General features: G+C 38.4%; 1 protein-coding gene across 3 annotated transcripts; it reads right to left on the bottom strand.

Annotated features, from left to right (window-relative positions):
* Window positions 1-1,039: 1,039 nt before the first annotated feature.
* Window positions 1,040-13,788, bottom strand: eif4ba (eukaryotic translation initiation factor 4Ba). Of its 3 annotated transcripts, XM_030134213.1 has the most exons (15): window positions 13,709-13,788; window positions 11,800-11,940; window positions 8,792-8,997; window positions 8,448-8,564; window positions 8,293-8,347; window positions 7,464-7,610; window positions 7,122-7,280; window positions 6,848-7,012; window positions 6,406-6,697; window positions 4,817-4,905; window positions 4,373-4,634; window positions 4,119-4,153; window positions 2,989-3,118; window positions 2,585-2,657; window positions 1,040-2,170 (listed from the first exon to the last, which is right to left on the bottom strand). In XM_030134213.1, exons 1-15 carry the CDS (start codon window positions 13,719-13,721, stop codon window positions 2,093-2,095), a joined length of 1,962 nt encoding a protein of 653 aa, XP_029990073.1. In that variant the 5' UTR covers window positions 13,722-13,788; the 3' UTR covers window positions 1,040-2,092. The 3 variants fall into 3 exon arrangements, with proteins under 3 accessions (XP_029990073.1, XP_029990074.1, XP_029990075.1); XM_030134214.1 differs by lacking the exon at window positions 2,989-3,118; XM_030134215.1 differs by lacking the exons at window positions 2,585-2,657; window positions 2,989-3,118.
* Between the last annotated feature and the right edge of the window lie 3,415 nt (window positions 13,789-17,203).

Raw genomic sequence — 17,203 nt, 5'->3', positions numbered from 1 at the left:
GTATCGTAAATTGAGTAGAAGCATGCTGTAGTTGGTTATAACTTCTGTTTACATGAAAAAGTACCCCATAATTATTTAAGAATCTATTGTTTATGATGTAAACTTGAAGACCAGACAGGATATAGCCTGTGTGGAGCAGTTGCTGATTCACACGGCACAAAGGGTCAGGTGGCTGGTGGAGGGTGTGTCGAATACACACACTAAACCCATGGATCAGCTGACTCTGCTACTGTGAAGAATTACATTTGTTGTGCTGCTTGGCCTATATTATCTAATGTTTTTTTTCAGAGGCCAGAAGTTAATAAAAAAATAAAAAAAAATAGAACATTGTGACACCAGCTTAATAACCCAACACTGGTATATTGATATATAGATTAAGTGTACAAATGTATGACCTTTTGTTTTACTGTGAAGCCACATAAGTTTAACATGAACAAGAAACCTTAAGATTGTGCCATAAAACCAAAATGAGGTAGTTTAAAAACAGGAATGAAAGCAGACGCTGATAGGCTTCAGCAGCCTGTATCATTCATCTATTTTGACACAGTTCTACTGATTAAACACTGATACTTTATCATCAGTCTCTGCAAAGCAGTGCCTGCTCTTCAGTATCTTTATGCAGTCCTGAATGTGAGTGTGTGTGTGTGTGACGCGAGGCTCAGCAGGATCCTGACCAGCTGCCACCTGGAGCCCGGCCCTCCACGGGGGGCCAAGACTGAAGAAACACTGAGGTAACATTCTGCCTCATAGACCACACCAGGAGGTCCGTAACTACGAGGTATTTGGTTGTAGACTATAAAAGTGATATATCTGATGATGTAACAGCCCACTGTTTCTCATAAAATGCTGCGTATAATCTCTTCTGCATGTCACAGGAGTATGGAGCCTATTAAAATTAATTCAAGCAACGAAACCAGCCTGAGTATGCAAACTTTTTAAAGAGAATAAAATTAAATGAGTCTTTTACACATCAACTGTTGAGGTTTCCGTCCTCCCGTTGTGCACGCAGTAGTTATACAATGACCACATACTATTTCAATGTACATAATGACCCCAATTTATTGAAAATTGGAAGACATGTTCACTTAATCTTCATGGAAATCCTCAAACCCTACCATAGGCAATTCCAGACTTTCCCCAAATATTTGTATTCCTCACTTTAGGAAGAGTAAATGATTTAGACAGCTGTGCAGAATCCTACGACGGCTAGAAAGCAGACCATATGAGCCTTTAATCGAAGCGATTATTTCATCAGAAATTGTAGAAAGAGACATTTGTACAACGATTAGGGGTAATAGTAATGGCACTTGATTGATTCTCATTGCGACGGCAGCTTTTCCCTCAGTCTCTGCGAACAGTCAATCCTGCAATCTTGAATCCTTCATGCTCTACATAGTCCTCTTGTGTAACACTGTGAAAGCAGCTGAATTAAAAACAAAAAGACTTCTTGAAGGAAGCATAAATGACTGACAAATAGTTTTAAATTAGTAGCCAGTATTAACATTCATGATTGTTAGTATTGGAAGACAGGATTCTTGACTAACATTTTCTAAGATTGATTTCAAAGAATTTTTTAATATGAAATTTCCTATTGAATAAAAAGGTAATGAATAGCTTTTATGCCTTTTAACTAAAATTTGTCTAAAGTCCAATAAGTCAACAGGTCAAAAATAGAAATAATAAAAAACATTCAGTATGCTACATGTTGTCGTAAGCCTCATCCTGAACACATCTGTGATCCACAAATATACAAATTCAATTTTTTCCCCACTTTTTCCATTTATTTATTACAATTAATTCAATTTTATCCATCATAATTTCCATGAGTGTCATCTACTCCTTTTTTCCATTTAAAACAAGTCGAGTATGTGACTATTCTTTAGAACCTGAAAAGTCCTCAAGGTGGGGCGGGGGGGTGGTGGGTGCTTTGAATGTAAAGGACAGGTTTGATGGAGGAAAGGAGGGAGGGAGTGATGTCCTCCCAGGAGCCTTTTCCTGTGTGAGGAGATTTTTCATAAGCTATGTGATTAATTTTTCTGCGTTTGTCGTTCATCTCCTCTTCTTGCACTCTTCAGCCTCATTTAATTTCGTTCTATTCGACGTCCTCACCGTCGTCTCCTTGGTCTCCATCCATTAGCAAAGCGGCGTATTTACTGGCTGAGCTGAACTTCTGACAAAAGGACAAAGAGAATGAAGGTCAGAACAGTAGCTAAACTATACTAACAAATATATAACAATGGTTCCTACAAGTTAAATTTAAGACTTTTTAAGACCTGGCACAAATCCTCCATACCAGGGGTCAGCAACCCTGGTGCTAGAGAGCCACTATCCTGTATGTTTTAGATGTTTCCCTCTTCCAGCACACCTGATGGTCATTCTCAGGCTTCTGCAGAGCTTGATGATAGGCTTATCATTTGAATCAGGTGTGTTGGAAGAGGGATACATCTAAAACATGCAGGATAGTGGCTCTCTAGGACCAGGGTTGCTGACCCCTGCTCTATACCCTGCTCTATACCCTATACATGAGGAGGATCTACAAATGTATAGGGCGGTTTTGGTTGGAGTTGTGAAGTGGGGCACTTACAGGAGTTGGGGTTTCTTCGTATTTCTTTGGCTCTGGTGGTGGTCGGGAGTCTCGGTCTCGTCTGTTGTCCTTTCTACAATCGGAACGAACACTGAGGTCAAATTTAAAGCTCAGCACCGCAAAAGTCCTCACACACACCAACGAAAAAAAGACACTGCACCAAGGGAGCACATACTATGCTCACTTTCATCATTTGAGACTTAATACTTAAAGGTTACGTGGCCCCTTTAAGAACAGTGCTTACTAAGTGGTCAGTCTTTGCTATTTCTAGTGTCCACAACACCAGCAACAATTAATGCATCACCAGTTGTGTCACTAAGCACAGGCCACTCTTTACAGATGCCCAGGAATTGTCCTCCCTCGCTTATTAAAAACTTTACAGTTCCTAGCTCTGGGTGGCTGACCTGTCTGCCTCCTTTCTTCGGTCTCTGTTGGGCCCTTCTCCTCTGCCCCGCCCTGCTCCAGGCCCTGCAGGCCCCCCTCGTGCACGTGGGGGCCCCCGGTCCCGACGCACACCGTCAGCCTTGTTCTCATCTTAAAGGAGAAGCCAGACAGTTGAATGAAGTGAGGACGTTGGACTTAAAACAGTAGACTACACTCACAACACATGGCAGCGTAAAAAGCCACTGGGTTGGATTTAAAAAGTGTTAGTCACTGATGTGGGGCTAAGTGACACGTGCATGACTGCTTGATTGCAAGCTGAGCTCGTACACTGGAACCCACTTCTTTTAACTATGAAATTTCTTTGCAAAATCTGCCAAAGATTTCCAAAACGGTCTAACTCAACCATTCAAATGCAGCGGACACTGGAGACCCCAATACCATCTTCTGTCTGCATCTCACATTTTTATGAATTCTGGTCTTATCTCACTCTGCACTATACTATTAGTTATTTTCATTACTCAGGGGATGCATTTCTTTCTAAATTGAGCACCAATGATGAGTTGCGTGTCTGTAGCAGTTGAACCTAAGATATAATGGTCTACTACAATCTTCCTTTCTGCAGACAAACATGTCTTTAGTATCTTTACGCAGGTTTTGTCACACTTAACTGAAGCTGTCAAACAAGAAACCCAAGTCCTACAACAAATACGGAGATGTTGTCTATTTTCCAACACAAACTCAGATGCAAATTGGCTGTCAGATGTTGGGAAACTTTTCCATAAGCTCAGTTATCCATTTATTATTTGACTGGTTTTGCCACAAAAGTTCTTCTATTCAGTATCAAATAAAAATATAGAATAAAATAATAAAAATCGATAAAAAGACATTCTCACTCATGCAGTTCACATCATTGCACGGTACTTAAAACATGTAACTGAATTTCCATTAACACTGCAATTATATAATTCATTGCATATTTGTCAGGTGTAAAGATCTGCGGTATTTTGGCCTCATTGCAGGTTTCTTTTATTACATATAAAGTCTGGTTTGTTTTCTTCTCATGATTGTCTTGGGTATGAGGACCTTTATGAGGATATATAATTATAGCTACATTTAATCCTCATTGTGGAAACTCATCAGCAGGCCTTACCTTTTCCCGATCCTTTTTCATCAGCAGGGCTTGAGCTAAAGAGAAATTAAGTCAGTCAGTGGAAGATATACAGAATATTTTCAATTTATTTTTACTTTGCACACTCCAAGCATTTTTAGAGTTATTGGTGGGCGTGCAGGGAACCATTTGGCAAATCATTTGTTGTTGTCTTCATACTGCCATTGCTATTCAGTTCTGTACAGTTAATATCTACCCAGTCTCCCAGTGTACACTATGTTTGAGCCATTTCTTACCTGAGCTTAGATGGAGCTGAACCACTGGGGGAAACTGGAGAGACTGGTTGACGCCCATCACCCTCACTGGAACCTGTGCTGGCTGCACTTCTCTTGGCCCATGCATTCTCCTTAGGAGGAGGAGCAGGCATCACCTTAAGTGGCTCCTTGGAGGAGCTGGTAGATGGGGGATGTGAGGAGGCCCCAGGGGAAACAGGCTCACCTTCTTTTCCACCGAAAACCTCGTTCTCCCCAGACCGTTCACTATCTCTACACCGTGACCCTGGTGGATTAAAAATGGAGAAAGTTGTTTCAAGGAGGCTATAAATTCTACTTATGACAAAGATTTATATTCAGAAAAAGCAGAAACAATGGAGACACTCATCAAAGATGTCATCTGGTGTACAAAAAACAAACCAGCCCCCTAAAGACTAGCTCCAACAAAGTCAAAAGAAGACATCTCACCTCTTCCAGAAGTGCTTCCTTGCTGTGAAGACTCACTTCCTGTACGAGATCGCTCAGTATGAGACTCTTCAGTGCGCCAGCTCGGGTCTCTGAATAACAAACAAATCTTACATAAATATACTGTTCGTAAATTTCAGCATTAAAAAACTATAATCCCTCATTAAAATAAAAAAGCAACTTCTTTTTAAACAACAAGTAGGATACACAAACACCAAGGGGATTGTACGCAACAGCTGACTCTATACTTCTTAAACCACATAATAAAACATAACGTGCTGCACACTTTTAATACCCCCCGGCTAAATATAGTGTAAGATTCTGTTGAAAGTTACGGCCATTTAATTTAGATTAGATTGTCTTTGTGTAAAACTTATTAAATAGATATTCAGATTTGAAAGTCCTCAAACATTAGAACTGCACTAGGCCATTTGACCTTGAAAAAGTAGGTCATGGTCACCTATTTTCAATAGACTACTGCTCCATGCCAACATGCATCCACAGTATAAATTTGGTGCAAATATATCAATGCATTCTTCAGATAATGCGATTATGTCATTGAATGGACAGACAACAAAACAATTACAATATCCCTTGGCCGAGGGGTAAAAATCAGGTACCAACAGGTATCAAACAAATAATGCTTTAAGATGTTTTCAAGATAACTTTTAACCACATTTTCAACTGAATTCACACAAATCATATTATCTATCCATTGCAGGTCAGTATAAATGTTGCCAAGTGGTAAGTTTTATGTAGCAATATGATTATGACTGACTTCAGGGTCAGTTCAAGCAGTGATACAGTTACATGTTTCGTGTTCAATGGGCTCTAACATTGTACGTATATAACCTATATCAATGTGTGTTACATATTTCAGTAGGTATTTGTAAGTACTTAAACATAGTAAGGATGATGATTGCATAAAATAAAATTTTGACCAAAAATATTTTAAAATGTGCCCGGTACCACGGTTTCATCAAAATGTCACTGATTTTGACAAGGTTTATGCCAAAGTGCTTAACACGCGGTTCCCACAGGAAAATCACTTAAATTTGCCAATAACGTGTAAAATAACATTAAGCTACTCTGACATCAAAATTTAGGAAAAGATATTTAAAACTTTTGGACTTACTGACACAGATTTAAAGTGACACAGTTTCAATTCTTGATCCTATTATGATGTAAGGACCAATACGTCTAGAAAACAAGTCAAATATTTTTAATACAAGAATTGATTATACATCACAGTAATAAACTGACAAATGAGTGCATACAGAATAGGATAAGAGAAAGTTTGATTTTGCTCATAGATGTGCATGTTCAGCTGAACTGTGTCCTCTGGTAGCAGCATTAGTTTTAGTGGTTGTTTAAGATGTGGACCATCAGAAATGTGTACTTTCACACAGAAGCACCTGACTCACACTGGCAAAAGATGGATGAATAAAATTAGAAAAAATGTCTGTGGCAAAAAATTTCACAAATTTGAACTTAAGACTAATGACTACCGAAGCCTAATAATTATAAACTTTCATTTAGGACATAAACATATTAAGGAAATGCAGACTTAAAGTGTAAAAAGAATCTCTGACCTGTCTCGCATCTTCCTGTCAGAGCCTCGACCTTTGTCCTCCTCCAGCTGCCTCTGCAGCCTCTCTTCCTCTTTCTTCAGCCTCTCTTCTACCTCCCTCTCCTTGGCTGCTGTGTCAACTGGCTTGGCACCACCAAAGATAGACGAGGCCCTGCTGCTGGAAGCCGGAGCAACTCCAGGAGAAGTACCACCGCCACCGCCGCCGCCGCCGCCACCACCGCCACCACCACCACCCTCCTCGTCCTTGGGCACGCTACGAGGCTTCAGGTTGAGTTTGGGTCTCTGCTGAGGAGCTGAGAAGGGCAAAGGAAATGTTACAATCAATATAGTCTACAAGCTGCAACTCTCAGAAAATAGCGTTAACAGAATCGGACTAAAACAAATAAAATGAATGGCTGATTCTAAAAGGAATGTCATAGTGATCAAGTATAATTATTCCACACCTCTTTCCTCACGCCTGTCATCCCGTCTCTCGTACCGGTCATCACGGTCTCCATAACGATCTCGGTCGCCATAGCGATCATTGCTACCCCGACTGTCATCATAATCACGTCGGAAGCCACTGCCAAAGGCACGACGACCTCCTCCACCACCACGAGAGTCATAACCTTGAAATTGACAGATGAAAAAATACACAAGAAAACATTACGCCATGCAACATGGATATTAAAAACATTCTGAAACCAACGCTCAACACAAATGAACAAACCAGCTCACCTCCTCTATCATAATCTCTGCGATCCCTGTCATCATAACGATCCCTGCGATCCCTGTCGTCGTAGCGATCCCGATAGCGGTCTCTTCCACTATCGTAGCGATCATTGTCTCGCCGTGGTCCATCTCTGTAACGATCTGACTCATAACGATCTCGTGATCCTGCAAAATTTGGACCGGATAAAGGTGTTACTTTGTTAGGCTTAGACTCATAAAAAGACCTTGTAATGGGTTATTAAAGTTAAATGAAGGAAAAGCATTTTTACTCTGGATCAGGTTTGGAAATAACAGTTACTAGCATGAAATGTGAATGACAAAGTATCAGCTGAACCATGTTTGACTCACTCTCTCCAAAGGCATCATCTCTTCTGGGGGGGCCATCATCTGCGTCTGCACTGGGCCGAGCCCTCCAGTCGCTGTCTGTCTTATCAGGACCCATGTCTGCCATCCGACCACCCCGGTCTCGACCGCCCATAGGTCCATTGTCTCTCTCTGGAAGTTTGAAGTGGATATACATTAGATATATTATTCAGTGAATTTACCAAAATACTATAATTAAAAGCAGAACTGTCATCTGATAAAAAGCTACAGAGCCTGAGTGGAACCTTTAAATAGTATCTACAAATAGTGTACTATTTAAAGCAGAGTAAGACCTATGTGCACACTTCCTTTTGGTGTTGTGCCAGCAATGGAGAAAGGTCCGGCTAAACCCAATATCATTATGGAATAGTGGGGAAACTGTTTTGTTTGTATTTCTTAAAACCAATTACAATCATCTTTGATGACGCAAAGCCGAAGATGTAGCAATGGTGGTTTTATTAAATATTAGTGGGCGAGTTTCTTTGATCATATTTTGGCTCGTGCCTGTGGGGAAGTTAAACCTAGCATCAAAATGGACAAATCCCTACAAAAGAAACCACCACAAATAATGCCCAACTTCTTGGATGATCCAATCTTTTGCCAAAACTGGCCACTTTCAATGTGTAGTTGTAAGTAGGTACTTGCTTTGCAGCTGCCATTTTACATAGTGAGAGGTACTTCTAAAATGTTAACAGACAAATGAAAAGGGAGGAAAATACCAAATGAGTTGCTTAAACAATGTTAGGCTTTACTGACTACTTCTTGCGTGTCAGACTACACTATGTGTAAAAACAGCACAAAGTTGAAAGAGCACCTTTATCATTAGACTGGTCTGCAATATCCACACGGATCCTCCTGTTTCCCAAGTTCTGTTAGCATAAAGAAAAAAGTGAAAGTAGTTCAACTTTTTGGTATGATTTCATATTTTATTTCAAGACTGGTAAGAGTAACAAACTATGACCCACTCACCTCCTCATTGAGACTAAGAGCCCTCAGCAGGGATTCCACATCGTCAAATTCAGCATAGCCAAAGCCCTTCAGCCTCTCTGGGTTACTGGGCTCTCGAGGCAGACGCACTGCACTGATCTGGAGAGGTCAAGTGACAGATTAGGATCTATGTGGAGACCACTAATCTGAATAGGCAAAGTCTTCTTGATGTAAGCAGCAGAAGACACTTTGCCCAAAAAAGAGTAATCATAAACACAGTAGTATGCACATTAATGGCTGAAAGTGATGGATCAAAAAAACATATGTGCAGTTCCTGTAAACGGAGGAATACATTCTAACAGCTGCTTAATGTGAGCAACACCTACTGCCAAGCCGCGGAAAAAGTCTTTGATCGAGTCCTCAGTGACATCATAAGGTAGATTGCCCAGGAAGGCCGTGTAAGGCGGGCTACGGGGCAGCCGGGACCGGTCAATATTAGGTTCTCGTGCAGATCGCGGTGCTGTAGGCAGGATAGAACGGTCGATTGGTGGTGCCCGGTACGTATCTTCCTCTGTGTGCCATGAAGTTGAGACTGTAAGGATGAAAACAGAAAAAAAGAAAGTCAAACAACTTATATTAACCTTGCTTTAATTACACCAACACCCCATTAGTTTCTGCTTGATCCCTGCAATGTCAAAAAGTCATTTTCATGTACTTAATAAATAATAATAACTCAATAAATAAACAAGTGCCTTTCTTGCTCTAAAATAAATGTTCTTGTCCTGATAGGACGGATATTGGAGTAAAACCATATAAACACATACAGTATACCATGAAACATGGACAAGTAAAGTCATCATGATGTGACGGGACTTAAAGACAACATGTCAAAGGTTCACTATCACATGATGTCCAGCAGGATGCATTTTACCATAGAAAAAAAAGCAACATATAAATGTGATGCAACTGTGGAAGTTTGGGGCATGGTCAAGCAGTTACGTAGGGTAACAAAAATGTTCAGCTGATAATGAGTCTGCCTACATTTACCTAGCATATAAGTGTAACACATGGACAGAAAGGGTATTTCAAGTACTCTGAGGCCATGCAAAGACATCTGTCAATTTCAGCCATTTTCACCAAAATGTTTATGAAAAACATCTGTTACGTAGGGTAAAAAAAACTACATCAACAATTGGCACATTTTTCAGCTCATCAAAAGTTGCTGTTTTCACTTGACGTATTAAATACCTAAACTCTTATACATATAAACTGCAATCAAATTAAAAGCAAAACCATAATAAAACAAGGTCACAAAATGCCCTGACAGGCATATATTTTATTTGTTATAACAAAAACAATATATAGCACATAGATTGCACATCGCTATTTATAGAGTCCAAGCAAAAATGTTCAATATCCATATGACTACACGTATTTCATGCAAAAGTCCGTATTCTTGTTCAGCAGCAATATGCCATTTGTAGTTATTGAGTGGTTTTTACAGGTAGGTAGATCCTTATTGTAAGTCCCTGAATCCTTATCAAATGGCTCTGAAGTCCTTAGCTAACAACTTCAGCAAGCTAGCCCTGGTTGATGATGAAGGTGCAGGAGCTTCAACCTCAGCAAAAACATGGTCAGTAACCATGTGTTCAATGTCTTTCACAAGTTTAAAGCTGCAACTGACGAAAGAAGCCACCACTGTGGGGGGAAACCAAAAATATAGATTCTGCAGTGACTTCCCATAAAATAGGCAGAACTTTTACTGCCAAAAGTCCTTATGTTCATAAATTGAACATAGAAAATACTACAATTGCGCATGATAAATTATTCGTACTTCAGAAAAGAAACTCGTTTCATACATTTCAGCCACTACATGTACTGATAATGCATGAACCCAAACCAAGATCAATAATCTGTAATTATGATTCAACTTCCCAATATGCAAGACATGGTATTTTAACCTTGATACACATCTTCAGGAAAATCTTTTACTTTTCAGAGCACAACTGCAAGAATTCATTCGAGTTTGACTAGAAAGATTTTGGACTAAATTTAAAATTTTTTGACTGAAAACTTATCAAAATATGACTTAAAGGTCTAAGTTTAAGTAAAGCCCAAGTCTCTAAATACAACAGAACTCCAAGACAACTTATGTTTTTCTTCAAAGGATGAATATGTGAAAATTTGGATAGGAACATGGTTACGTAGGGTAAACTTAAAATCAAAATAATACCCTATTTTAAACTGAGAATGAGCAAATGATAGTATTTGCTCTTTCAAGTAGTTTCAAATAACAGCTACATCCTAGATATGTATAGTGATTTGACGTGTTTTGTAGAAATGGCAGGGAAAAAAATGGTCTTTTATGGTTACGTGGGGTCAATTCTCAAAACCTGGCTGGTAATCAAAATAATCTGTCAAGCACAAATGATTGAATATTATCCCAATATCGTGCTTGGAGTGAATAATTACAAGTGTAATAATGTTTAAAACCTATAATCATTAAGGTTGTGACATAAACCAGTACTCTCTTAGGCAGGTGAAGTATTAGACAAAAATGTAAATGTGGACATCAAATATAGTCTTTTAAAACAATGAAAATCAATCGGCTGTCACTTTTTTTTGTAGACATCATTTAGAAACTGTAAAGTTGGTTTTTGGACTCCCAAACAGTTATGTATCAGCTACAATCTACTATCTTAAAGTATTTTTTTCACCCAGAATATTCATTATCCCCCAACTGTGCCCTGTGCTTAATTAAAATGTATGTGGAAGCAGGGAAAGAGTTGGAGAAACTGCCATCAGAGGACAAAGGTGATAATATGCAGAGTAGCAAATAGTAGAATTTCTTATTCTACAGATGCTGATGTTTTTATCCCTTAAGCCAACATTGTAAAGTGTTTTTATTTTCAACAGCCATCAGCCAACCTGCATATGAATGTTATAGATTTCGTAAAAAAACTGAATCACAGTGCAGGCGTGGCTTTTAATTTGTTAAGAAAACAACAGGCAAACTTTGAGATTTTACAACAAGAAGTTGCAGAAAAAGATTGACTCTTGTTATTGTGGAGCAAAGTTTTGGAATAATGGTAGTATTACACTACTTTCTGTGCAACAGGATTTAGTACCTCCAAAAGTACACAGCTTATAAATAACTACATGAAAAACAAAACTGAAAAAGTAGTGACAGGCAGAGTATGCTTCAAGTCACAACATATGTACACATGAAACAAAGTGGATTTGCACTCAACCAAGAGCCAGAGCACATACTTTACTGCACTACCTGTTAAACTGCATTTTCATTTCTCTCCTGTTCAGTGAATGAGCCAAAGAGAAAGAATTCAATATAAAAAATATATATAAAATACAAGAGTGTGTTTCATCAAGCGCTTACCATCTCCATCCAGGTCATCGGTCTCATCTGCCCAGCTTGTAGACTTAGTAGGGTAACTGGGGGCCACACCGCTACCTCCACTGTCCTCTGCCAGAAAGTCGGTCAAAGTAAGGGTCTTCCCCTTCTTATTCTTCTTCTTAGCTGGAAGGATGACATACACAAAGTATAAACTCAGTTACCAGAAATAATAATCTAAACAAAAGACTCCACCAAAAAAGCCTCTGCTAAAACGGAGGAAATATCCGTTATACTGAATTTGAACTACTATCCAGAGCACTATGTGGTGTAATATAAGTAAACATGGCAATAAAAGTAACACATCAAATACATGAGTTTACAGAACACTTCATTAGGACAGCTGCATGACAGACCATGCAAAGACAATTTGCAGTGCTAAGTAGTATGATGTTGTCTACTGGGCCAGATAAAAACTGACCTCTTTTTGCATGGGAGAGTCAACAAATGGGGAGTGGTCTGCCTATCAAACTGTCACTGTGCAGCAGGTCAAAAAACACTTCACCTCTATTGTTCATCCTCAGAAAGCAAGGTGCAAATTCTTTGGCATGGTTAAAACACCAAGTTTTACTTTCCCTGCATATTTTCAGTGCTGTTTTTTTAGTGGCAATCAATAAGTCATGCATCTGTTGCAGAACATTCCTCATAGTGATGGTCTGAATGGCAAACAGGTTAAGAGCTGCCCATGGGGCTTCACACACAGCTCTGAGCACAGAACAGGTCTGGTTTGTTTTGGTCTGCGGCAGAAAAGGGGGATCGACAAAGCTGGCAGTGAGCTTTGTTGAAAAAACCTTGCAGTCAGGACATTCTTTACACACAACGTTACAAAACATACACACAGATGGTTTACACCTCGTGCATAATGCAAAGTCACTGTTTACAACTGGCATGCCTGAGCGACAGGCTTCGCCTACTTTTGAGCCATGAAAACATGAATAATATCCAATTCATTTAGTGGTTTTCCCAACGCTGCGCAACCATTATGACAAACGAAACTAGAAGCTACGTAATGTTAACTTGTGGCTACATAACTTCAGCTAACCATAGTTGTATAACAGCTGTTTAGGCCAACAGTTATTGTTGTGCTAACTTAAACATGATGTTAATGACTTGCTAGCTATGTGGGTCGCTTTTGTCTTTGTGCTTATGCGGGCTTAGTCAGCAAAGGACTGCTGACGGGGGAAGTATCCCTGCTTAGCTGGCTAGGTTTTAGGGCCTAGCTCACGTCGCAGCGCCTGGATCCAAGTGCGCCATCATTGGAACAAGACGTGGCCGGCGGGACGGACGGGACGGCTCAAAGTTGTGAAGCTGCTATTCAAGTGTTTAGGATGTGACCCAAGCGGCCCAGCTGCCCCGGTTCATCAAACACCGATATCAGGGAGCCAGGCTGCACACGTGGGGAGACTCCTCGGGTAGCCAGGGCTCCTCGGCCCAACCCCTCCTCCAACAAACGCGCTTGCGCCCGGTGCTTATCTGCTCCGAGCGCCACGGCGAGCCCCGCTACAGATATACAATGTGCCAGCACTGCACGCAGTTAGAAACATTTTATAACATGTCACGCTTTGGCCCATACGCATAATAACGTACGAGATCAAAAGTAGACACCTAAAGCATCACAACGAGTGTTTCCTTGTGAAAAAAACACGTGTAATCAGCAGGTTAAAATGTTCAGATTGTGCAAGTCGTTGCTTCGTTCATTTGCCTTCCTCCAGCCGCTGCGTCTTTCACGGGCCAAAACAACGGACGAAACCCACTCACACACGCGGGACATTGACGCGGAACAATAAGACAAGGTATTAATAGTTCTTAAACTCCGTGTAATTTACCAAACCAAAGTATAACCCTCTGAAATTTCCCCCAACCGACCCAGATCGTTCACCCACATAAACCTCACCTGACGCCGCCATGTTGGAGAGCGAGTTCGTAGTAGTTCCCGGATGAAGGCGTCAGAGGTTTATTATCGGGAGCGCGCATCGCGTTCACAGCTCTGTCTCCTCCCTTGTTTGCTTATTGACCTATATCCTCATAGCTCCACTGATCCAATGAATCCTTAATAAAACTACGTTTCTTTAATTTAATTTATCTATACAGTATAACATAGACTAGAGCTGTGTTAAGTGCATCTTCTAAAGTTGTTATTTTTGCCTTTTTTTTTTGTTGCTGCACTTCAACTTCGGACATTTTACAAATCTCTGTCTATCTTAAGTCTCCATACATCCACATATGAAGACAGTGAATCTTGTGTTTCCTGCACTTTTACTTTATCCTTCTTTACTTTAACCTGGTGTCCTTTATTTTATTTTATTTTTTAAATTTTTTTTATTTGTTTTTATTTTTATTTTATGTTTTTATTGTTTGTTTCTGATTTTTGGTTTATTTATTCTTTTTTTTCTGTTGTTGTTGGTATTATCATTGTTATTGTAATTGTTTTGTATTGTGTGCTGTTGTTGATTTTTGGTTTTTGTGTTGTTGTGTTGAGTGTATGTACATCCTGTTTGTTGAGTGAGTTGTGGGAAATTGTGGTGCTTTGTTTATGTGTTGTCGATGACCCCAGGAAGAGTAGCTGCTGTGGTGTGCAGCAGCTAATGGGGATCAAACTAATAAACTAAACTAAACAGAGACTTTTTTTGTCTTAACAAAAGCACAATATCCTTGAACAAACAACATTAACAGTACAAAACATATTATTATATTATAAATATATTATTATTATTATTATTATTATTATTATTATTATTATTATTATTATTATTATTATTATTATATTTTATTGTTGTAAATTTTTCCACTTATGTTTAATATTGGTAGTTTGATATCCAGATTTAACAACTTTTAGAAACTAATAATCTAGGATGCTGCTAAAGAATCACTCATTTGAGACAATTGAGACTTCAAATGTGAAGTGAACATAAAGTCCTCATGTCGCTTTATTCTATAAGAGTGCATGCTACTGCACATTTCAACACTTGAACATGGCTGTGCAAAACCAAAGTTTGTCACTCTATATATTTTCCTTGGTCCTTATCAGTCTGTTTTGCATATTGGCCTGTGTAAAATACTGCACAAACAGCTGAGTTCAGTTACACAATTGCAAGTCGCACAGAAATTTGTAGAACAGTCTTTCTGTGCAACACCAGATTAACAATTAACATTATCAAATAGATTAAAGATTATACTTATTTTTTTCTATTAACCAGGCTCTACTTATAAAGGGAACAATTAATAGTCTTATTTTTTGTCTTACAAGTCCCTTTAAGTTAATTATCTGTCATGTATATGATTTGGGCTCATTCATTTCAACAGCTGTTTATCATTATTGTGGTATTTTATATTTATGCTGCCAAGGTTATATGTGTTGGATTACCGTCACTAATGCATTTTACTGTTGCAGCAGGTCAAAGTGGAGCAAATCCAGACCTATATTATACATTGGAGTAGTTTAATTTGTCCCAATGATACTTATTTGTATGTGTTTTGTTGCACAGTTATCATAAATGTCAAATTAATGTATAGTGGAGTAAATAATAGAGTACGATTAATCAAATCAAGCATAGTAAACATGTAAGAGAAAATACCTATAATATTGTGCTCGTAAAGTCTGCAATCAGCTGTAACCATAGAAGCTGTAGCTTATTTTGTGACCACTTGGGGGCTGCAGAAACACATGGTAGTCAACAGTCACCCTTTTTTTTTTATTACATATTCATTACATAGGCATGCTGAGTGTTATTGTCTTTTATTTGAATGGCATCTCTGCTCAGTACCTACTGTATTATTTACCAAATTGCAAGTTCGGATCCTTCATTCCAATCTGTAAGAATACTCCCTCTTTTTGATGTAAGCCTTTTTCAGTACATTCACAATCTACATCTAGTCTGTTTTCAGAATGTATTTCAGGTCAATTCTGAAATCATTTGCTGCAATACAAGGTCAATTCCATCCTCTTCAGAACAGCATTTTTCACTTTTCCCTTTACTTTACCTCACTGTAATGAATCATATTAACTGTCCCATCTTAAATTTATTGAAGAAACAAACTAAACTTGATTGTTTGGCCACTTAAATAATGTACGCTATGTAAAATCAGAACTGGAGGTTATCACTTGTTAAGTCCCTTGAGGGTTTTTGGTAACAATCCATCACCATTTTTAACCAACATGTATTTATGTGTATGTTTTTACTATGTGAAAATTGAATAACTAAAAAAAAAAACCTGCTCTCTTCCACAGTGTTATTCAGAGTTCATACTTTTTCACCTTGCATACTGCTTTGCCTTTAGCTTTGTGGCAATTTTGTCTGTATTTTATTTTTTATTTATTCGTCATTAAATTGAATAATCTTATTATGAGGAGAACCCGACAAGACCTTTCTTTTGTTTCTTCCTGCTCATGTGTTTCTGGAGTTATTTGTTTTACTTCAGTCATCATGCTCTGCATATATTATTTTTATTATTGTTATTTTTATTATTATTGTTTGTTTTATACATCTGGCACCTATTAATTGCTTTTTCTCTGTTATGTGTAGTAAAATATCTACTCTAATAAATAGATAGTTTATTGTTAAGCTTGATCATCACTACTGTGTACAGCCAATGAGTACGTTTTAAATGCTTATTTGTAGAGTGTTTTTCCCCCAACACAAAAAAAAGGTTTCAAATGAATCTGAAAGTCAGATTTGCTCCATATTTTAAATGGTATTCCTGACATTGGGCTATAAACTGGGACAGAAGGAGCTTTGGGAGATCGAATCATGACTAAAGTTACTATAATTAACCAAAAGCCTGGTGTAAATGTAAAGAAAATGATGTCTGTGTTATTAATTCTACAGGTTTAAGCAACATCTCTGAGTTTTCACTTAAACGTTCAGTGTGTGATGTTTAGTAGCATCTAGTGGTGACGTTAAAGATTGCACCAGTGCTGTCATTTAAATCTGATTTAAAGTGGCCACTAAATATGCGTTTGTAATCTTTTTTTTTTTAATCTAATCTGTTCTTTTTAGTTCAGGGGAAAATCACACTGTCCAAACTCTGACATGTAAGTGAAGAAAATCCACTTTAATGCTGAGTGTCATCAGTGTAAGATGGAAAATAGATGGAAAAGAATTTTAGAAACATGGTGCACAATGTGAATAGTCCACCAAATAAGTAATAATGAATGTGTTCAGACATGATAACACTTATTAGTATTATATTCCATGTTCTTAATGAGATCCTCTTAAATCCATGTAAATCTTGCACACTTCTTACATCTCAGCACCCATACAGGGCTATGATAATAGTATAAATCCAATAATAAAACAAAACAAAACAAAACAAAACAAAAAAAACAAGTATAAAATGTACTTGCTTATATTGTGAAATAACAACCATTAGATAAACAAGAGGCATGGCA

This window comes from Sphaeramia orbicularis, chromosome 5, assembly GCF_902148855.1.
Source record: "Sphaeramia orbicularis chromosome 5, fSphaOr1.1, whole genome shotgun sequence".
Lineage (NCBI taxonomy): Eukaryota > Metazoa > Chordata > Actinopteri > Kurtiformes > Apogonidae > Sphaeramia > Sphaeramia orbicularis.
The sequence above is the reverse complement of the archived record's forward strand: the minus strand, read 5'-3'. Positions and strand labels throughout refer to the sequence as shown.